General features: G+C 40.5%; 1 protein-coding gene across 1 annotated transcript in view; it reads left to right on the plus strand.

The window, feature by feature from the left end:
* Nucleotides 1-10,291, plus strand: part of NRG3 (neuregulin 3) — a 406,497-nt gene extending 396,206 nt beyond the window's left edge. Inside the window, exons 8-9 of the mRNA XM_082764302.1 lie at nt 3,527-3,697; nt 9,108-10,291. Coding sequence (XP_082620428.1) covers nt 3,527-3,697; nt 9,108-9,615 — 679 coding nt within the window. The 3' untranslated portion in view covers nt 9,616-10,291. The remainder of the gene's footprint in view (nt 1-3,526; nt 3,698-9,107) is intronic.
* Nucleotides 10,292-24,022: the final 13,731 nt, after the last annotated feature.

Here is a 24,022-nt window from a genome sequence, read left to right on the forward strand (position 1 = left end):
ATAACAAAATAATAATAACAATAATAACAATAATGTTACAATGGTGAAAATAGGAAAGTAATAATAATATGTACAAACAAGTGATGCACAATGCAATTGCTCACCACCCGCTGACTGATGCCCAGCCTAACCCCGAGCAGTCCGGCCCCCTCCCCCCGGCTAGCCACCCCTATATATTGTTTAGCATGACGTCAGATGGTATGGAATACCCCTTTGGCTAGTTTGGGTCACCTGTCCTGGGTCTGTCCCCTCCCAGCTCTTACTGCACCCCCAGCCTGCCTGTTGGCAGGACAGAGCAAAAGGCTGAGATGTCCTTGGCTTGGTATAAGCACTGCTCTGCAACAATTAAAACATCGGGGTGTTATCAGCACTCTTCTCATCCTAAGCCAAAACACAGCATTCCACCAGCTACTAGGAAGAAAATTAATTCTGTTCTAACTGAAACCAGGACAGATTCCCATCTAAAGTTTTAACATTTTAATTGTGCTCCTCTTGTTAATACTTTTCATGTTTCTGTTAACAAAGGTACTTTTGATTGTGTTCATGAGATGTATAATCAATTTTGTTTAGTAATTAACTAAAAAATAGTACAGGATGATTCCCAGCATTATTGTAAATTCACTACAAGTCATCTCCTCTTCATGAACAGGTAATGCACTTGGGAGTTGCGTATGTGTCTTGAACAGTCCACTTCCTGAGACAATCTTTGTTTTAACTCAGTTGCTCAACCTAAAGACAATTTCACATAAAACAATTTTATTTCAAACCATTAATTCATAAGAACTAAATTTCTCCCTAGTTTATTAATTACTTGTGAATCATTTCAGACCTATTCTGATTTTTGTTATTCTTGACTAATCAAGAGATCGGAGACATATCTGCTACAGCTTTCCTTGTTGGTCTGCTTTATTGAACAGCCCAGTTTCATGGACTAGTCTCTTCTATCTACGTAGACTGGAGTACAGAGCAGGGATGAGAATATAATGGTGACTAAAGAAGGGTAAACAACCTGGAAAAATTATAAGGACCTTGTTTGCCTCAGAGAGGGGAAGGCTTCACATGAGCAACAGAGCAGAAGCTTGAGAGAGACTGTATTAGAGTTATTGGAGGAAGACACAGTTGGACAGTTTGGGGAAAAAGGAGTCACATTTTCATAGTATTTCCCAGTATTTCACAGTAAATTTGCCTTGGCCAGTCGTACAAATGATTTGTGTTCATTTTCACCTCCTTTTTTCAGTCAGAAACGCCAAAAGCCTGAGAATTTAACATTAGCAACAGTTTGGCCACTCAACGCTTGTCGGTGCTGCAGCTGCTGCGGTTGCAGGAAGATGCCGGCCTGTGCTTAGATCACTGCAGCCCAACCAGCCCATGCTCCTTTAGTGGGATGGAGGATGTGGCAGCAGAGGGAGCGAGAGGAGTTTCAGTACAAGCTGAAGGAAGTCTACATAGGGCATTAGATGCATCTTTCCTGCAGATTATCCAAATCATCTCAGGTGTACATGTATGTGTTGCAATTACATCTGTTACAGACACAGCATGTACATGAATTTGCACATGCATGCCCATGTGCTCTCATCCAGCAGGGAAGATGCACAAGAGCATCAAACCAACTACAATTTAACAGTGCCTTTCTAGTTTCAAATATCTGCAATCAGTCCAAAGTTTGTTAAGTTATAATCAGTTTGTTGACTTTCCTAGTACATTGATGAATATACTGCAATCAATAATAACGCAAAACAAACAAACAAACAAACAAAAAAACACTAAATTTCATTAGCCTTTGTGAATTATTCATTCAGCTGCATCTTTTAAGACTCCCTGATCTAATAATCTGTTTCCTGAGCAGAAATTGTCAATTGTTTTATGATGTGGTAATGTTATTTTACAGAGTAGGAGCTGTATCTCACAGTTTGAACCCAGCCTTCCAAATTGAAAAGCCAGTACTTCACTCCAACGTGGTTTGTTGTTTCAATTTTTTTTGCAGCCTTCATAATAGCTAAAGAAAAATCTATTTAAGGAAGCATCAGAAGTCCTCAAGGGAGTGCTATTGCTATGGGTTATTGATCTTTTCAATTAAAAAACACCAAGAAAGCGTAAGCATGAAGAGAACAGAATAGAGACCATAATCGAACATGGGTAGTTCGAGTAGAGCCTGTTGGGTTTCTTTCTTATGTTTTCACTATGAGGAGAAAGGTTATGTTTTAATGAAAATGTATGTTCCAAGAGAATTTGTCCAAGATATTTGATCCAAGCAAGAATTGCTTGAGGAGTAGATGTGACCCTAACTATTAATAATGTTTCCACTAGGTATAAAATGCAGATTGCTAATAAGCCATGTTACGATAGGAGAGGTAAATATAGGAAAAGTCTTTTGCATAGATGAACTGTGTCAGAAGTTAAAATTATTCACCTAACCAAGGATAATTCTTACAAAGCATCTATGAAACCTATACTAAAACATCATTAAGGATGTTCCAGGATCTTAGATAATACATGCACATTTCTGAGACCAGGGAGACGAGAAAACCCGGAGAAGAAGGGCCCAGTGAAGAGAAATAGGGAGTAGCTGGAAAATGAATAGCTAGTCATGCTGTGCAGTACTGTGACCTGTTACCAGTATAAATAGGTTATGTTTTGACATAATTGTGTGTTCCTTTATTTTTCCATTAGAAACAGCTGGATTTATGGTTAATATAACACAGCTATGTGGATTCTAGACACCTTTTAATTTCTGTATGACATGGAAAAAATCCATTCTTTTTCAAAAACACTATAAAAATGTTGCTTACAAAAGCAATTTTCTAAAAATAAGTAGAAAACTATTACTTTATCATATTACAGTTTATATTTTATATCACATAAAGAAACATCTCTGTATTTGTCAATATCTGTAAAAATAATAAAATCAATGTATATAATGCAAACATATATCAATGTATATAAAATAAGAATAAAACAGTATCAAAAGAAATCTTGTCAAAATGGAGGAAACTTGTATCATAGATGTTTTTTCAAGCTGGAGTTCAGAAGCTTCATTAATATATTTTTTTTCCAATGTAATGTTATATCAGCAAGCAGGAACCCTAAGCTGATAGGTGATATAATGGACTTTAAATTTAAGAGCTGATTTTGAGTTCAGGTCTAGGTATTAAGGAGCTCTGCTGTTTATTTTCACTGTCTGAGGGTTCAACTCCTTACACCAGGATTACTGTACACAGCATGGAGAAAAAAAAATAGGAAAAAAAAAAAAAAAGCATCCTTCTTCAAGTACGAGAAAATATTTAATATACCAGTCAATTACTTTCATTCCTAGAAGGGTTGTGATCTATTAGATATGGCATAAACAGCAGCTAGCTGTGGATTATAGTAGTAGATTTCCTTAGAGAATTTCTGCTGACATCGTAGACTGTCACTGCAAAGTTTATAAAATCCATAATCCATGCATTATTAATTCTGAATCTTTACTTTGCAGAAGTTTACGCTTTTGCTGTGATAATTTTTACTGTACCCTTGATGTTGTTCCTAGAAGTCTCTCTTCATGCTGCAGCCCAGGACAAAAAAGTGGTATGCTACATAGAAATGCCTTTCGGAGGACTCCTCCCTTACCTCGGGGTAGGTTCAATGGAATTACAGGACCAGCATATCAACAGCTAGAAGAGTCAAGGATCACAGACCAGGACACAATGCCTTGTCATGGGTAAGTAATAAAATAACCATAGTGAGTTTGTTAGTGAATGCTTTAGGTAGTTAACATGCTTAGCTATTTACGGTCCTTCCAGCTTTGTTGTAGTGTAGTTTGGGTCCAGTTCATAGTGCTGAAAGCAGACAAATGTTTTTTGCGTACTGGCTGGTACTCTGGAGGTAATATGCTTTTACCTGGCTGGCTGCTCTTCCTTAGCCTTTAAAAGTGTGTAGGAGTAGTGATCAGCACCAGCTCTAAGTGACTGCCAACACTACTTCACAGCACTGCTTGGAAAAGTAGTTCTAGTAACTTTTGCACAGCACTTTCTTCCATCAGTACTGGACAAATGAGAGGAAATAATTCAGAAGACCAACTTTCATGTTTATTAACTAAATCTTTGTAGATTGTGTGTTTGCTGTAGACTGAAGACCAACCACTTCACACTGGTTTGTCTTTGAACACACACAAAGAACATGATATTTTTTATTTTTTAATTCATCTCCAGCTGTACATAAGGTCTGAATTTCAGAAGTGCTCCCGAGCACATACAGCTGCCTTTGAAGTCTTTTGCAATTGCCAAGTTGTTTTGCATAATATTTACATATCCCTATAGATTTCCAAAGGCTTCCCGGAATCATTGCAAACACACTACGCACTACGTGTACTGCTAGCAGGAATGCCTGCAGTGGGTTGTGATAACCCTGGTTTCATTTGAACATGCTAAGTCCCAGCTAAGTGAGGTGAAGGGTGTGCACCCAGGCGGGCAGAAGCAGGCAGCGCATGTCCCCCCAGCTCCTCTGGCCCCTCTCCAGCCTGCAGCTGGTGTCCCTGCCCGTGGTACCCTGAGGGAGGGCGGTTTGCTCACTAGATCTCTTGTAGCTGAATCTGCCTAACAAAGCTGGCCACAGTCATTGGCGGAGGCAGACTACGAGAGGGTCTTGCTTAGGATGGAAGAAAACATCAGCAAGAGCTGAAGTCTAGATTTCTCTAGACTTCTGCTCAAAAGTTCAGATTCGTCTCATACTTTTTTCATTTGTTGCTGTTGGCTTCTTCACAGGAAAAAAAAACTCGTTAATACTTCTTACAGTAAATATACTGTTTTTCATTTGTACAATAATGTATCTATAATTCCTTAAGAAAATTTTGACTCTGAACACAATCCTTAGTGTTATGGGCAGGCTACCACATGGCAGTGTCTTGCAACACAGGCTGTGAAGGAAAGCTGCAGCTTCTTCCAGGTTGAGAAGTGAGGTAGAAAACACAGCAAAGCTGTCTTGTGTGTTAGCTGTATTTACTCCTCCCTAGGAAATCAGGGTATGATATTACAAGTATCATCTTGCACTGGCCTGTTGCCACTCTGCAAAAGGTTGGCTTTTCAACTGCACTGTGACCTCTTCTGGCCTCAATCCCTGAAGCACTTCATCCTTATTTTCTGCACTGTGCATGTCTGTAGGATTTCACTTTCTTCTTACTGCCCCTAACAGTGGGACCTTTCCTCAGAAAGAGCCCTGCAAATACATCAGCAGGTGCTGTAGTGACAGGGAGTCACAGCAGTATGCGTCTGTCTGGTTTATATTGGTTTGATACCAACATCCAACATTTTAAATTGGTTTGATACCAACATCCTTAAACCAGTGCGCATGACAAGTAAATATAAAGATGTCAATGTTAGGCATGAAAATAAAAGCAAATCTTTGATCTTGCTTTATTACAGTGTTTCACTGATGATGGCTTTTACTAAAAAGAAGTCTTTAAAGAGAATAACAATGCTTTTTGCATGTGACACAGTAATGAAACACTCTTCAACCAAAATATAAACACACAACTTATGTCTGAACAAAAATAAAAATTGATTCGCTAATTCTACTTTCTGTGAAATTCCAGGGACAGGTTTTCCCCAAATCTGCATCTTACCACCTGAATATCCCCCAGTTTCAGATTGCTGGTGTTCTCAATAGTTTTCCAGCCCAGCTGAGCACGTTCCCTGCCCCTGCAGAAGCTGTGGTCCCTTTGCTGCTGTGAGGAAACACCAGCTCTTGTTATTTGCAAATCTAACATTTGCAGAGTTCAAGTCAAATACAACTGATACCAGTCAATTTATCAGTATGCTACTCAAAGCAGCAGAAATACCTGCTTGAAATGAGGGGCTTAAGGAAAACAAACCATTTCCATGGCACTCACTTCTCAGAGCCTGATGAGTGTCTCAGGGTGTCACCAGCGTGCACGCAGGGAGGTGGACAGCATTTTGAGCCCGTGCTTTCAGCAACAGCTGTTTGCGTTACCTGGTGTTAGCTGCTAGAATTAGTGTCCTGTGTCTGCAAATGTGTATTTATACAGGTATAAATGTGTTTACAGATAACCGTGTGCTATGTACCAGTAGACATACAGGTGCATGTGCTTACAAGGCTGAACTGAAGCCTGTTACTGCCACTGCAATGACTCCCATTCATCACAATGGACTTGGCCATCAAGCGTATGCAGTGAGCACCTACAGCAGTAGGCCTTACAGCAAAGCTGCTTGTGCTGTGCTGAGTAAATCCCCTTTTTGTATTTAAAGTTCTAATCTCTTCTGTCTCACTTTAATGGCTATTTTAAGGGGCAGTATAATTATTATGCTTCTTTCAGCTTCATTCTTTGATGCAAACTCTTGAAAACTGTGTAACCGATATTTACTGTTGCAGATTGATATATGTTTGCATTTTTCATTTTGCTTGGAGGAAGGGTGGACAGAGCTGCACTTTGAAGTACATGCATATGCTTGAATTTATTCAGACAGAAAATGTTTTGTTTTGGTTTGTGTTTTATTTTTTTTCAGATAAAAATGATACAGATATCTTTCTTAAGGGAAACTATAGTTCTGGGAAAATTTAATTATAGGAAAAAAGTAATTATGGTTCTGCACTTATAAATACTTATTGAAACTTAAGTCTCTATTGAAAACAGCAACAGTCTGGTGTCACAAGTAGAAACATGGAACTGTTTGTAACCAAAAGCTGGCTCTCACATGGCTCAGAAGTCATATCCCTACTAGTTTAACACGTCGCTTGTTACACACTATATGCTTTAATTCAGCCTCAGTCCTCCTTTGAAAGTTCTGTGAGCAAAGGACAGCAACATGTAATTCTGGCATAAATTTGGTGCATTGATCAAAAAAATCTATGGAAATATGCCAGGCTTTGTTACATGTTATTGGTGCTGCCAATTAGTTTTCAAAATACCAAGAACAACTGAATCCCTTTTGTGGAACTACAAAATGTTACTGTTTTCTCACCAAACCCGTTCAGATAATTCCATCTTTTTTTTTTTGTTTTTGCTCATATATCATCCATATAATAAATACATCCATTGCATGTGAAATTCATTAAAAAAATTCACTCCCTTTGTTTTCAGGGTGCAGCCCAGAATATATTTAGGGCCTGAATTACCAAAAAAGGGAATATCGCAGCTGATGAGATCCCTCCAGCTATAGTCGATTGAACAATTATATAATAAGCAAATGCAAAGGAAACAAGAATGGGCACAACCCACAGGTCTGCACTTTTTTGTTTTCCTTTTTTTTTTTTTTTTTTTTCAGTTGTCCTCCCTCTGGAATACTTTTGCTGATCAGTTATTCATTCATACTGATTCTTGAAAACTGTTTGAAAAGGCCCTTGGCTAGAAGTGTGTCTAAGCAGAGAACAAACATAATTAACCAAAAGCTGAGTCCCACCTGGTTCAGCCATAAAGCATGTATAGTACGTACAAGAAGCGCTGTTGCGTATCCTCACAAGCCACTTGCTTCATTATTCCCCTGGGTCCCACTTCCCAAAGCAGTATCTCATTCCATCAGATAGCAACAAGGTTCACAATGCCTCCTCCTTATCACAGAGTTCCCAGCTGTGGTTTCTGCTCTGCTGGGGAGGCTGCTGCAGAGCTGTAGTGCAGTGGCTGCACAGCAGCGCACACGTGCACTTGTCTGGGCTAATGTGTCGAGCAGTTGTACAAACACACTGCCACAATAGATGAGCTAATTACAAGTCAGTGGCACTCTACTGGAAATGAGCCTAAAAATATTTACTCCTCTTTTTTCTGTCTGACAGCTTACCAGGAGGATGGGGCCAAAGGAAACCTTTCCACTTAATTAGCACTGTACACTAATATCAGACTGCAGCTGTTTTGTACTCTTTAATTCCTGTTCCTAAGTTCTCTTTCTGCTAATGCCAAAAGAAGCAAGGCACATGTGAATAGGATATCCCTGGGGGAAGTCCAGAAAGTTTAAGCAACGTTCAGAAATATGTGCTTGATGTACAAACTCAAACACCTGCCTCATGCTAGATCCAGATGTTACTTTCCTTGACCAAGGACACAACATGTTGGATTTCATCATTAGCTTGCCCTATTAAATAGTGATATGATCACAACGCTGATGATACATAAAATATGATCCAGTGAGGAGGTGATGTCTGTGTTTTTTGGTAATCATGACTAGTAGAAATACTAACTCTTACAGCACTGGATTTCTAGTCAGACTTCTGAATTGGAAACATCTTTTTTTTTTTTTGGCATTGTTTCCTTTATACTTAGTTCTCATTTCCGTCTTTTTAAGTATTTCTTATAAATGAAAACATTTTCTGATCAGAATAATGAATTTGGCTGTGAAGCAAAATGGAAGTGTCAATGAAAATTCACCAAAGTTGCCTTGTACGATAAAAGAAATCGTACTATGATATGTGTTAATGGAGGACAAGCAATTTTTCTTGAAATAAAGGTGAATAACATTTTCCAGGGCACAACGTATTATTTCCAGATGAGACTTAAGAAACCAAATCATATCAACATTGGCAGTATGGGTGATTGAAAAGAACAGCACATTTTTCAGAGGTACAATGCACTTAGATGCTCTGAGTGTCCGAAGGGGACTGCATGTGTTTCCATGCAAATAAAGAGACCAGCTGGATTTTGTTTAAAGTTCATTTTGTTCTGCATCTTTTTACATGTTTTCCTGAAATAGTGATTTGACATTGAAGTTTTGATGTTCAAGAAAGCATCAATCCATTTCCCCAGTTATGAATGAAGGAACGGGATTTCAAATTTGATTTGAAAAATAGTCACGATAATAATAATATAGTGTAACTCATGCAAGTATTTAAAAAGCAATTGTCATTATTCTCATATACTGGTGGGGAAAATGGGACAGAGAGAAAAGCAGTGGTTTGCCACAGGCAGACCTGACAATACAAGCTAGGTCTCCAGAGTCTGCTGTTTTCCCCAGGGCCATACTAGCACTAAGTGCTCCTAGTGTGAAGGAAAAAAAAAAAAAAAAAGGCAAAAAAGCCATGTAGCTTTCCAGCACAGCTCGGTGACTCTCATACAACATTCCTCCCTCTGGTCACATCTGACTGCCCAATGTGCAACATAACCTTTTTCTTTTTATTATTCTTTTCAGGTATTCATCCAGTGGTTTAAAAACTCCTCGGAATACTTCAATAAATATGCAACTGCCTTCAAGAGAAACAACCCCTTATTTTAATAACGTGGATCAGAAGGACTTGGTCGGATATTCATCTTCAAGGGCCAACTCAGTTCCCATCATCCCATCTGTGGGCTTAGACGAAGCCTGCATGCAAATGCAAAATGTTTCTGAAGTAACAGGCATCAAATGGTGCAAAAACTCTTATTCAGCTGAACTTGTCAATGTGAGTTCCCCAGTCAGTAATTGTCTTATAGCAGAACAACACGAAGTGAAAATATTGCTAGAAACTGTGCAGGAGCAGATTCGGATTCTGACTGACGCAAGGAGGTCAGAGGACTACGAACTGGCAAGCGTAGAAGCAGAGAGCAGCGTGAGTGAAAACACAGCGTTTCTGCCCATGAGCCCCATGGCCAAGTCAGAACGAGAGGCACAATTTGTCTTAAAAAGTGAAACGCAAAGAGACTCAGTATTGACCAAGTGACTTTGTGTGGGGGTTGTGGGAGGGGAAACAAGATCTGTGCATTTGATGCTTTGCTAAACAGGAAAGGAGGAAATTAAATACAAATTATTTATATGCATTAATTTAAGAGCATCTACTTAGAAGAAACCAAATAGTCAATCGCCCTCATATCATAGTGTTTTTTAACAAAATATTTTTTTAAGGGAAAGAAAAGTTCCAGGAGGGATAAGGCGTACATCAGGTGCTTTCTAGGCAGGATTATACATATAGTTTCAGTTACAGAGCATTTTAACACTGTCCTGTTTGGCTGTCAGAAGGCTTAGGCTATGCATCCTTTTTTCAGTAAAGGCCAAGATCTTTCTTAGGTTCATTTCTGGTTTCAGGGCAGTGCTGCAGCGCGTGCTGGCAGGGGCACAGGTCCTGTAACTCCGCATCAGCCTAGTCCCCTCTCCCCCTCTCCTCTTGGCTCCAGGTTCATCCCAAGAGAACAAACACACAAACAGCTACTTCTCGGCACTAACTGTGGAGTGACCACCAGTCCCTAACTGAGCTAAACTCTCTACCTTGCTTGAGAATGGTAGTCGGCTTAAGAAAGTCACTGGAAACTACTAGGAGCTTCGGGTCATGGCGAGCGTGCAGTGGGATTGGGGCCTCTGGAGATGCAGTGGCCAGGAGCCTGTGGCTGCCCCGTCTTCTTCTGAGCTTTGCCTATCAGAGCTGCCTTGGTGGAGGAAGAACAAGAGAAACAAAGTGCAAAAGTGTGCGCTGCAGCAGGTTGGGTTGGTTTCTTTTGTAAGAGCGGGAATGTAAACTCCACTGTTCTTACCAACCCCTCAACGTTTCTAAGTTGTTATACTTCAAAGGCATTTGTAAGCTCTCAAGGAGCACTTCTGAGTGTGTGTGTATTTTTTTTACCTTAATTTTTATTATGGGTTGTTCAGAGACGAATCAGGGAGGTCCAGTATGATCAAAGGCCAGCCGGTAAGTGTCCATGCTGCCCTAATTTGCTCCCGCTTTCAGTTCTTCAGTCACTTTAATTAATTGTGGTTTAGGCTTGTGAACTCTAAAGCTCCAGTCCTGCAGATGGTACAGTATGGGCAGCCCCGTGATCATGCACACAGCTGATTCTGATGGGGCTATACATGAGCAGATGGTTTCCACCAAATCAATTCCTGCTGGGGATCAAGGCCTTAGAAAAGAAATACCGTTTCCTGGTTGCAGTATCCCAATTGCATTATAACCATTTTTTGCATTTGCTTTCTTTTGAGTCCCTCCTCTCCCCAGAAAATTGTAACATAATATGCCAATAACACCATGAATTGGGTTCAGTGGCCCACACATTGCAGTTTTTATTGGTATTAAAATATCTGCTTATTTGTGGAGAAAAAGAAGATGAACTATAATAAATAATTACCAAATAGCCTTCCCTGGTTAATGTCAGAAGATTGATTTTAAAACAATTACAGTATATACAGAATGTATTAAAATATTCCTTTGCAGCAAATTAATTGTTAAATTTATTAGATGTGCCCCAGACTTTCCAGTTCACAAGTCTCAAGATTTCCCAAAATAGCACAATTGATCACACAGTGCTGTTGTATGTTTAGTCAGAATAAAGCAATATTTTAACCTCTGTCAAGTAAATTTCAAAAAGAAATGCTGAAGGTGTATGTCATTTATTTTGTGCCTAGTTAAGGCATTAAAAAAAAATCTTATTCACAAGTCTTCATTCAGCAAGTCTTATTTTGGGTTTCTTTAATTTTATTTTGGTTTGGTTGTTGTTTGTTTGTTTTGTTTATGTGTGTGTGCTTTTTTGTTTGATTTTTTTTGTTTTGTTTTTAAGATAAAAGTTGATGAAATTGTCTTGTTTACAAAACTTTCTATGGCTGTAATCTTTGCTGTGTGTTTTCAATAAAATTGTATTTGAGGGCAAACTATGCTTTATGCCCCAGGGTGGAGCATGCTTCATTCAGACTCCCTTCCTCAAAGCTACAGAGCTTTTCTTGTAGCAGTAAGACGAGACTTTCGGCTGGGATCGATCTCTCCACGACATATTTCTGCACTATGTGGTGGCTGGGCACAATCTCACTGGGCATGAGCTGAGCTGCCTGCGGTCAGCATGGCACCAAGCCCTCACCAAATAAACCCTCTGAAAGACGAGGTGTGTTAGGTGGGGCTCAACTTCACATCAGTACATTTGCGTGATTTTCCGGTAGCTGTTTGCATCTCGCCAGCTCAGGACATGAGCGAAGTGAGCTTGCATCTGCCCAAAAGCCCTGCACAGATACCTGCAATTTACAAAAGGCTACTGTGTAAAGCTCTGAGTCAATAATCTGTGAAGCGTGCTCACAATTAGATAATTGTTCACCATTAACTTCAAGAGATGGTCTCTCTGCAGTAAAGCGCAGAATCCTGCCCAAATAGCTGCTTCAGTGCTAAATCTTTTCAATCCAACTGTAAGGCCTACCTACTCCCAAATCCTAGCAAACTGTGCAATCTCACCTTTGGCAATGTATTGGAAACACACTGCAAGATTTCTGTTGAAGAAAGAACTATATCATAAGCAATGCCTTTATTGAGAGAATGTGTTCACTCAGCACCCCCAAAAGACCCAGAAGGAGGGCCAGAGCGATGTATTTAAGAAAATAAAATTGTTTGATTGAATGACAGATGAAGATCTGAAATGGTGAGGATATCTTCAGTTCATGTTAGAGATGCGATCTTGTATTCAGCAAAGGATGTGTGACTGTTATATGTTAACTGTTCTATTCAGTTTTCAGCATGTTTGAATAGAGAGACGTTAATATTAACCATATGACAGACTAGTGTATTATTTGTTAAGAGTATCATTTCAGATCCTGTTGAAGCTGTCATGGTTTACAGAGGAAAAGAAAAAGGGTTTCAAACATCTAAATAGGTAGCCTTGATGTGTGAAGTGTGTTTATCTGGTGCAACTGTTTTCCTCCATGGACCCTCCTACTTTACAGTGAATGGGACAACATTTTCTCTGAGGTCTGCCAATTAGTTTCATAGAGGGCACAAAAGATTCCTTAAAGTTGCACTGAAACAGTTGAAATGGTAGGCCAAATGTTGCTTTACTTCTGAACCTTATGGTCCCATTGAACTCAGCAGATCAGAAGGGATATATCAGTGCGAAACGTAGTTTATTCCTAAAATTGCATCTGTTCCTAGCCTTGGAAACAGACTGTAATCTGCCTAAAAGAGGCTCTGAACTCCGTCATTTACCTGTAACATAATTAAAAATTATATCTGACCTACGAAGTTCAAGTGTAGTCTGGTGTGAAAATTCACACTCACAGTGCTACACTCGAGTAAACTGGGAGAACAGCTAATTAAATGGAGTTGAACTTTCTCTGAACTGAGCAGATGAAGCCTGCGTCTATTCAGTGTAATGCTGGGGAGCAGAATTATGAAAGCAACGTTTTGATTTTTTCTTCTTCTTCAAAACAGTCCAAAATAACCCTAAAAAGCAGTAGAACAGTCACAACATTTGAAGTAGGAAATGTGGGTGAGTATGGGCAGATCTCATGTCATCAAACACTGAAAAACTCTTCAGTACATCCATATTACCCAAAGCTGAAATGTTTTAATTCTTGAAGGATCACATTTAGGTAAACAAACATACCGGTGAAGAAAGCTCTTCAACATGCTTTTGGTAGCTGGTCACCTAGCCGAGCTCTCAGCTGCTGTACTCAGTGCTGATATATTAATGATATATTAGTCACGTCACAAGTCTCTCCTGCTCAATGTCCAATTTAGTGTCATGAAGCTTAGTAGCCTATCACAAGATGCAGGGACTTTTACATAGATTTATGGAGCTATCTTCATTCTGCATATGAAAATCAGACTCATATCAGTGTGCAAACACCCTCACTACATGCAGTACAAGGTTGGTTGGCCAAGTGATTGGCTTGCCAAATTGATCCTTTTATAAGGGCTGAATACCATTGACTGGGCCCCAACAGGAATGAACTAAGCACCACTTAAATGTAGCTAATTCTAATGTTATTCATCAAAATCCTCTGAAGAACCTGGTTTAAATTTGGGGAAAAAAATAAAAGAAAAAAAAGAGTGAGACCATAGCATGTATACGATGAAACATGTACTAGCTTCTGAATCAAAATGTTCAACTAGATAATTCATGTCTACTTCTCACATAGGGAGGAAAAAAAGTAAAAATTAGATTCCTCTTCCCAATTCATCCTCAGATTCCTTCAGTCTAATTTTGAACGTTACTTGAGCTCTTAAAAAGAAGTTATGAAAATGAATACCAAAGAAGAACTCTTTCAGAGTCCTAGCTGCAGGAAATTAAATTAAAGCTTGAAGGAGCAGACCCAGAATAAAAACTGTTTTTGAAAAGGGCATAAATATCAATTGCCTTTCAATAAAATACAATTTCCCTGTAAACTGTTTTTCCCTCGGGAAAACAATGAGTTTATATGAGTGATTTGTTATCTTGCCATGAATTTAAAATATTCATCTTCAAGCAGATTGGGAAAAAGCAAATATTTAGTATAGATTTTTCAGCTTTAAAAAACAAAGATCGATTCATAGAGTACTATAGTTCTTTCTCTTGTTGAAAATATAAAGGGATACACACTTTTTTCTTTTTGTGCTGTGTCATTACTGCAAATTGACAGCAAGATTATGCTCCCTTTGTTTTGATGTCTAACCACATGAAAACACCTGGGACACTCACTTTTCAGGTTTTAGTCATGGCACCTCCAAATCACCGTTATCAAACAGGATTTTTGTATTTTAAGTAACAAAGTTCACTCATGAGATAAAAATGATACAGCTATTACAGCAGTAAACTTATTCATGAGGTGTTTTTCATTTTTATTACACAGCAGTTAGTGGATTGGGCCGCAGAGATTGGTAGTTTCTTGTAAGAAATATGGTCACGGAGCGTATCGCTGGCAGTGGGAAGCCAACACTGAGCCCAGAGCTGGGGAAACCTGCAGTGGAGGAGGCAGCAGTTGTCCCCAGTGCGTGCTGTGCAGCTTAAAGGGGTTTTCATCTCAGTTTGGTATGTTGAAACTGCCAAAAAAAAAACTGCCATGAATTTATTAACAACCACGTTAGCAATATTTGATTAAAGGAAAAGGGGCAGAAATTCCCAAATTGTTAGTACTTTTATTGTTCACTTGAACAAAGGGAATAATGTTTTGATTTGTTATTATGACAGCACCATTTTCAACATCTTCAGTAGGGACAGAATGATCATGGTACACTGACAGGATGCACTCAGCCTTATTTAATTGAAAGGATTTAGCACCGTCCTCTTTGGTCAGCAGTCCTCTAAAAGGCGAGTGATTTCCCAGGACCCCATATGGCTGTTCTTGTGAAACTTTTCCCCAATATAAAAATAAACAGCAGAACAACCTACAGGTTTTTGTTTGTTTGTTTTTCTTTTTCTATGAGGGGACAATTATAGGTATAAAAAAGAGCTTTTTACTGATGACTGAAGAATGTAAATAAAGTATAGGACCTAATGTATGTAAGTGGCATGGAAATTATCTATTTATACTATAGCTTTTAGTAATATATTTGAAAAGTAATATATTCTCTAACACTGCCAGGAGCAGACCTACATGCAGTTTATATTTATTTTTCCTTAACACTGGCCATGGGCTGTACCACATCACTGTAGTGACTGGGTATCTTGTCCTTCTTCCTCGCTCTTGCATTGCAAGGCCCACTTCTGTGCTGTCTCATAGCTTCAGATGTCACTGAATGTACAGTAGTTCAGCATCGTTATTCACGTTCAATTTACTTTGTCATTGGAATCAAGAATAGAATTTATAACCTAACTTCTGGGACAGTAGGGACAGCTACCAAGTAAATTGAAGGCCTAAAACCTTCAAAATTCTGTGCATGTCCATTTCCATGCTGTAAGTAGCCCTTGCAGGAGAAGTTTTCCTCAAGAGGATTTGTGCAGGCTCTGCTGCAGGGTTCTTCCCTGCCCTTCTTTCACAGCTACCAACTCCCAGCATTTCCAGTCACCGAGTCAGCGCTCCTCTTCAGGTTTCTTTGTCCATACATTAACTCCCACCGTTTGTGTGCTTATGCTACAAAGTACTGCCACTTGTCTGACCTGGATATTCAGGTGGCCAAATGTGAACACAAAAAACAGCCATGGTTCAGGCAGAGACAGCGGCTCCCTTTTCCCAGTAGGCTCCATGATAAACCCTTTTTTTTAGTGTCAAGTCCTCTGGTGTTTTCCCATGAATTAACACCTCAACCACTTGCATGTTGTTGCCTGTGAAGGATGAATGGCTTGGCAGTAGGAGCAGTGGTCAGGACTTGTTCTGGGACGATTAGCAGGACAAGCAGGACCAGAAGCCTCTGATCCCTGCAGAGTACCAAAGACCAGAAGCCACCTGAAGTGAAGCTTTCTGCATCTGATTCACACTAAAATGTCTCCAAAGGTTAAGACCCCTAGCATGCAGCACATTAAATAACATGATACAAAAAATGCCAAAGCTTATAAAACAATTAAAAGAGTTATATGGCAAACACTGTTTTAAGTACATCTCGTTTTGATGTGGATGGAATAAGCTCTTAGTTGTGTAAATATTTGGAAAGTAAGAATACCAATAACAGTACTAGAATACAACAGAATGCAAATAATAATTAATATGCCAAAAGGTCTAAAATAGGTAGGGAGCTTCGCTGGCTATGGCACAGCTTTTTCCACAGGAGAAGAGGAATGGATTTTGAGTCATGCTAGGACACAACATCTGAGAAGCTTACCTCACTTTCATTTCTTTCTGAGATCTCTTGCACGTAAGTGAAATTTTAGTCATCTGCACTAGATCATTATTTTTAGTAAGTGATTTACAAATTCTGGAATCCTTTTGAAGTGCTGAATTTCTGAGGTTTCTGAGGATTTAGCTCATGGTTTGAACTGAGTTGTTACTCACAATTTAGCTGGAGCAATCCAAGCAGAAATGCCACTGTCCATAAGGATAATTTCTGAACAGTATTAAAGCAGTTTGATTCCAACTAACTTCATTTTTTTTACTTCATTACATGTTCTCCTTGATTATCGCATAGGTGAAGCTGCTTCCAAACTCTTCTTAGAGTTTTCATCCTAGATCAGGTTTTAGCAAAGTAACTGGTTCTGATCCTTTGACTTCAGTTCTGACCTTGGTCCGAAGTGTTCCTGTGACAGAACGGAGCTGTGTCTTACAGTCCGAAATTATGTGTGTGCACAAGCAAAAATCTCCATCTTATTCTGCAGCAACTGTTTGCATTAGAATCCAAGCATGGATGGTGTGAGAGGGCTGTCATGTTGATGTTCTCATATTATCAGTTTTGTTTATATTTTAAATATAATCTTCTATGCTGTTTCTCTGTATTTTATATAGTGAAACAGTGAAGGTAAAGTTAGCCTGTCTGCATTTTCGTCTCAGCTAACTATGGCAGCTTTTCTCCCAAAGCCACTCAGCAGACTAACTCTTTGAAATTCTGACCTCAGAGAGAATTGATACCCCAGCAGGTAAGGATTATCTGAGCAGGTTTTGTCTGTGTGTATGATTATCTAGGCTTTCTTTCATCTTAATAAACTTACTTTCTTCCAAGTAAAACACTAAAAAAAATTAAAACATTATGAACAGCGAAGCAAAGCTAAGTCAAAAGGTGTTCTCTGCCTTTTTAGTAAGGGCTTGCTACCAGAAACCTTTCCACTAGTATGGTAATATTCTGACACACTAGTAACACCAAAATGGTTCTGTAGGATTTGATCACATACATTTATAGACTGTGCCATGCACGTAAACTGGTAGCCTGTTCTAAATTGTCAGTGGTCTGTAGCATCTCAGAATGGACTTTCCCATTAGCTATCCTCGCTAAGGATAGCACCCAACTTGCAGTTTGGTTTCATTTGCCTAACAGGCATTTCTGGTGAATAGACAGCAGTGACACCCTATTGCTGGGTGTCACACAAAGCCCCACATCGCTTGCTGGCAAGACAATCCTCCCCTCAGTCTTGCAGGCAGTGCTCTGTGCTGAGACCAGAGCATGCCCGCCTCCTGTAGGCTTCACGCGTTGGTCAGGCAAGGAATAAACACTGCATCTCACAGTAGAGGAGGGTTCCTATGCTAAACATGAGCATCCGTCCCTGGACTGAGATAAATGGGTAAAAAAATACAAACCATAGTCCTTTAAAAAAGTCTCCTCTGTTACCCTATACAGATTGACCACAAAGTTGGGGTTTCATTTCAGTTTCTCCACTAAGTAGTCTTGTGTTCACATCAATGTAAAACCATTTATAGGCAGCTTCAGTGAATAACACATCACTGTGCAAACACCAGTGCACTAAGGAGGTACTATAGCTGCTGTGCAACTTTCTGTCCTTGTGGGTAGGATCTGGGTCACAGCACTTTGTCTTCCTTAATTAGCTCACAGAATATCCGGCAGTGCCCTCCGCTGCTCTACCACCGTCTGCAGATGCACTCCTGAGCAACTGGCCGTACTGAAAGCACTTAGAAGTGGAATGAAGGTAATGGAGACATGGTTTGCTGTTCACTGTGAATATCCAGCTTGGATAGTTGGAATAACTGCAAGGGAAGAATTGACTTTGCAACTCATGTGCCTGATTTATTGGTTAAATTGCTTTTCAGTCCTTGCCATTTAGTGAATAAGGACATTAAAATGTCCAAAAATAAACGTGGAGTGATTGGTTCCCAGAACTAGTTTTAATAGTCACAAACACAATATTTCGGACTTTTTACTGAGCACTAACAAAGTAGAGTCAATGAACCTTCATTTAAACAGGTTATTTTATATTCTGGAATTATACCTGATTTCATACTTTCTTCTATTGACGACCATATCACATAAAACTGTTTACCTTAAATGTAGATATGCATGAAATAGCACCTAACATGTAGACATGAAGTCTGAGCATTCCTAATGTGTAGGATGAGTCTTGTGAAACCTTTTTAGCAGCTGAAAGTCTTGAACCATTCACTGACATAAGACAACTAAAATAGCAGCAAAATTGATTCTGCTGTCAATAAAATCACTGATAAACACTGGACTTGGATTTGGGGCTGGTGAATAATACATAAATATATATGTAACACCACATACAGACTTTTTTTAGAACACAAAAATGAATGCTCCAACTTAAAGTTTCTTCATCTAAATAGCTGGGGAGAGTACCACTTAACCACATAGCCTAAACACATTGACAAAGGGGAAAAAGCTGTCTATTTTCAACTGTGTTTATTTTTTCACTGGTAAGAATAAAAGAAAAGAAATATAATCATAGTGCCTATGACAAAGATTGCGTTTCAAGGAGTGTGTAATGTGTACCATTATTATTTTGACTGCAAATGGAAGCAACTTTTAAACTGACTGTGGTTCAAAGGAAAAAACCTTAGAAAAACTGTCATGCAGCATTCCAGGAAATGTTTTGGTTTGGTATGTTTGGCCTCCGTTGTTGTGGAGCTGTACGTTCCTGTCCATGGTTTTAAAGGATAAGAAAAAAAAAAAAAAAAAAAAAGAACTGATTTCAGAATCCATCTGTATTTTGACTCGTTCTTATACTTCCAATGCCCAGACTGGTTTATGCATACGAGTGAGCAAAGCTGAACAGCATGATTTTCCCACTTAGTGTTACAAATGAGTTCTATTGTGTGTGTTATTGAATTCAGTCCTTTTTCCTTACCGAAGCAGTGTTCTCCTACCATCACCAGTGATCGCTTCTCTCCGAGCAGAATTTTTGCTTGAAAGAAAAGCCACAAAGTGGTACAAGACTAATCTGAAGACGAAAGCTTTCCTTGCCTCAGCTTCAATGCTAGGAGGACCAGCTGGGATTAGCTGGAGTTGGAGACAGAGAGGCACAGGGGTCTCTCACATGTCAGCACTGACAGGGCACAAGTATGAAAAGCTCGGGTCTGCTATTGAAGTCAATTTTTCCAGTCTCGCCTACAAGCCTCTCAGTTTTAGGCACTCAGAGTGAAGCAGGCAGAAAGGCTAAAGTGTCAAAACAACACATTGATGGGGGAATCAGCTGAGAAAGAAGGCAGAGACAGCAATGCCTTTAATTCTGGACTATGACAGAGAAAAAAAAAAAAAAAAAAAAAAAAAAAAAAAAAAAAAAACCATAAATTCTTTGCAAAATGACCTCCCATCTTAACACAATGAAACTGATCTAGGCAACATCACTAATGTTTCTTACAGGAAAAAGAAAAGAGGGAGAACTTTAAAGCAACTTACATTTCAAAAGCAGAAGGTGAAGATCTCCAGCCAGGTCTGCAGAAGAGCAGCAGGAGGGGAACCACAAACTTCATCCCTCCCAGCTCAGCCAGCACCTGGGACTCCAGGTTCAAGCCTCCAGAAACTTCCCAAAATGGCAGCTAGCACTGTCCCCCTGGCTGGGGTGTGCAGTGTCACCACAGTCACCATGGGGTTGTGCAAAATGTCAGTGTCACCCATCCAACCTGGGTGGGTCACCACAGTGTAGTGGGTGGCACCTCCTGGGGTTCCATGTTGTGTGGACAGCTGCGTTTTGGGGTGGCATTTTCACACACAGCCCTGGTGGTTTGGGCTGGACTGCTTGGTGCCAAGCATATTGATCGTCAAAAACCCAAAGGAACTTCATGACTTCCTCCAAAAACATCCTTCTGATAGCCCCAGGGCAAAGCCTGGAGCTGCCTTGTTCCCTGCAGCTGCTGGCTCTCCTCACGATGCACTGAACGCCCAAAATCCCACTGAAAGCCCATAGGAATCACAGAATCAGCAGGGTTGGAAGGGACCTTTGAAGATCATCAAGTCCAACCCCCCTTCCAAGCAGGATCACCTAGAGCATGTTGCGCAGGATGGCATCCAGGCGGGTTTTGAATATCTCCAGAGGAGACTGCACAACCTCTCTGGGCAACCTGTTCTAATGCTCTGTCACCTCACAATAAAGAACTGCCCTCTCATATTGAGCCAGAACCTTCTATGCTTCAGTTTGTGCCCGTTGCCTCGTACTGGGCACAACTGAAGAGACTGGCTCCATCCTCTCGACACCCTCCCCTCAGGTATTTATACACATGGATGAGGGCTCCCTTCAGTCTCCTCTTTTCCAGGCTAAACAGGCCTGGCTCTCAGCCTGACCTCGTACGACAGGTGCTCCAGTCCTCTCATCATCTTTGTAGCCCTCCTCTGGACTTTCTCCGGGATGTCCATGTCCTTTTCATACTGGGGAGCCCAGAACTGGACACAGTGCTCCAGGTGTGGCCTCACCAGGGCTGAGTAGAGGGGCAGGATCACCTTCGTTGGCCTGCTGGCAACGCTCTTCTGAATGCATCCCAGGATCCCGTTGGCCGTCTTGGCCACAAGGGCACACTGCTGGCTGGCCACCAGGACTCCCAGGTCTCTCTCTGTGGAGCTGCTCACCAGCAGGTCAGCCCCCCCATCTGTAGTGGTCCTTGTGGTTATTCCTCCCTAGGTGCAGGACCCTGCACTTGCCATCGTTGAACTTCATGAGGTTCTTCTCAGCCTGTCCCTCCAGTCTGTTGAGGTCCCTCAGCATGGCAGCGCAGCCCTCTGAGGTACCAGCCTCTCCCCCCAGCTTTGTGTCGTCAGAAGGGAGGGCCCAGGGCTGGGGGCAGCGCCCTGCAGGTCCACGTGTCAGGGGGCCACCAGGCCCTGTCACAGTTCTCAGCCACTCGGGCTTTCTTCATACCCTGCTGCATAGCTCCCAGCGACTGCCTCAAAGAGCCCTGCTTTCCTAGCTAGTTCTTAGGCTTTTCCTTTTTTAAAAAATGTGTCTCAGAGTGTATGAATCTGTCACTTGGCCTCTTCTAATGCATGTTTTTTGCTTGAAATTTGTCTTCAAGGGTGTTAGGTCAAGTGCTTTTGAATACCGGCTTACAAAATGGCAGGAAAATGCTCTGCTTGCAAAGTCCCATTTCCATGAGCAGAGGTGCTCTGAAGAGCATGATGCTGTAACCCATTGGTCTAATAACACTGTTTTCCTCTGTCAGAGGGCTAAGGAGAGGGTTGGGGTGGGAAAACAACACTGCCCAAGGTAAAGCTCCTACCCCAACACACATGCGTGGCCTGACAGAGAGGATAACTGGGGATGGGTCACGGACAACCGATACCCTTCAGTAAGATGAAGCTGTTCACCTGGCTGTGCTGTCACAGCTGATGTCACTAAGGACACCCTTTATTTTCCCACCAGCAGCTGCAAGCTCAGGCTTTTCCTTGTGTGCCTGTGTTGTAAGGCCTTTTTGCTATGGCAGAGAGGGGCACCTCTGAAGGTATCCTGTGGTGGTAGAAGGCTTGTTTCTGAAGTGAGTAATTTCTGATATTTTTTGTTAGAAAAAATAATGTGTTTTTTTATCTTGTTTTTCCTCCCTTCAGTGAGTCTGGTTATCTTCCCTCTTTCTTTACAACCTTTTTTTTTTTTTTTTTCTTCTCTTCTTCCTACTCCTTCCTCTGTACTGGATATTTTCTCTAATAGTTATTTTACATGTTCTATAGTATAGTAACTGGGTTTATTAGATTGAGCAGGGATTAAGGTGTTAGAGAACAACAGTCTTAGAGCTTTATCTCTCAGTATTCAGAGTGAAAGCCTTAGCTGATTATTTCAGAAATGTACCTCCTTGGTAAGAGAGTCTCCTTTGTTTTCCTCTCACCCATGGGTAAATTGCAAGTTTCTTGTCTGCTGCTTTCTAAAATTGAAAAATCTGAAGCTTATTTAGAGTATATGCCACAATAGGCACTGCAAGCAGTCAGGCCATCCAATAAAGCAGTCTACATGCAGAGAGCCTATACTAACTTCCAAGGTTGCAACTTAAATTGTAAGAAATACAAATGTAATAGGAGTGGCTCATAAAATACCCATTAAGAATCATGCCTGATACTTGCTTAAAATTTCATATGATTATGGAATTCCATTTGTAGATGTTGAAGATGTGTTAATTATGATGGCTTTCTGAAGCAAGGCTACAGCAAGTACTACACAGCTTCAGAAACTTCCCATGACAATCTGCATCCTAATAATTCACACCACTTTACTTAGGCAGTTATTTGCAGAACAACAGCATTCTTCAAGCCATTTAAATCCTTTAATTCATACTCTTTGCAGATCCATAGCAAGCTGGTAAAAATGATGGCAATTACTTCTCAAGCGATGTTTACAGTTATAGCTACTGCTAATGTTAAACACTGCAGTTACTTTCCAGCAAAATGCTTCTAGAAACATCATTGGTACCATGTAAAATAAGAAGGTTTTATTGTAAGTATCGTTTTCTGCCGGGACTTCGTAAGAGTATGCACAGAGACCTTAAGTGAAGTGCTTGGTTACTTGAAAAATGTGTCATTGTCCCCCCCCAACACAGCTGTGGAAGTAAGGATAATTGTGAGCCTCCTTTGTTTCAGAGGTGGTACTTCTCCTTAAAATGAAGGTGTACTTCCTAACTTAGCAATATTCAAACTATTGTGTTTATGTCTCTGGATGCTTTCCTTGAGAGGAAGAGTTCATCTCTCAGTGCACTGAGATAGGTGGGCAGGCAGCAGCAGAACAACCAGTCATGAAACTTTGATTTTACTCCTTTCTGGTAAGCTTGTGGCTTTTTTGTTCTTCACTGTTGTTCATAAGCACTGTTACAGTGGGATTTATGTAGGAATGAAGACATGAGAAGGGCTGATGGTTCAGGAGGCTCTCACTGTTCTGCAGCAGAGGATGCCAAGGCCTGAGGGAAGTGCAGGCCTTGCCTCAGTGCATGAAAGGCCTCAGGAGACCTGTGGGATGGGCATTAATAAGAACTTAAAGAGTAAACTCCCTACAGTATTCAGATGGAGATAAGCCAGTTAGATCCAGGTCAGTATGGGAGTGTTGCTTGGAAAACGAAGTGGGGGAAATCCTATTCTGAAAATAGGATTTTGTTTCCTTTCTTGGCAATCATCTGCCAGGGAAAACGTTAGCTAAAAACTTTGTGCAGCGTAATTACATGAAAACAAAAATGGAGGGGGGTTTGCAAAAAGAGCTGTGATGTGTCTGTCAGAACAGCTGGGCACCGAACATGTAGCTCCTCACTAATCGGCCTGACAAATGGCTGGGGCTAGGTGTGGTGGATTAAGTAGATTGACTACTCCATTTTAAATGTGGTGCTCTCCAGTAGAGCTGCTTGCTTCGTAAGGAACCGAAGTACCTAGAAAAGAGTTGTGAGGTTTGAGAGCTTTTAGCTGTCCTATTGGTTGTTTTTTTCAGAAATCAGGCTGGAGAAAGGTAAAGGGGGTTAACTTTAGGGGTTAACTTAGTGAAAACTTAAAACTTTTTAGAAGTAGTCTCCTACTGCCTGGGATGGTGGATAACCATGCTGATTCTTCGGTCAGCTTTGGTATCACAGGTGTGCAAGTGTCTGTTTTGCTCCAGTCCCTCTTGCTTGTAATGGTCTCC

The sequence above is a fragment of the Aythya marila genome (assembly GCF_965140915.1).
Source record: "Aythya marila genome assembly, chromosome: 7".
Taxonomy (NCBI): Eukaryota; Metazoa; Chordata; class Aves; order Anseriformes; family Anatidae; genus Aythya; species Aythya marila.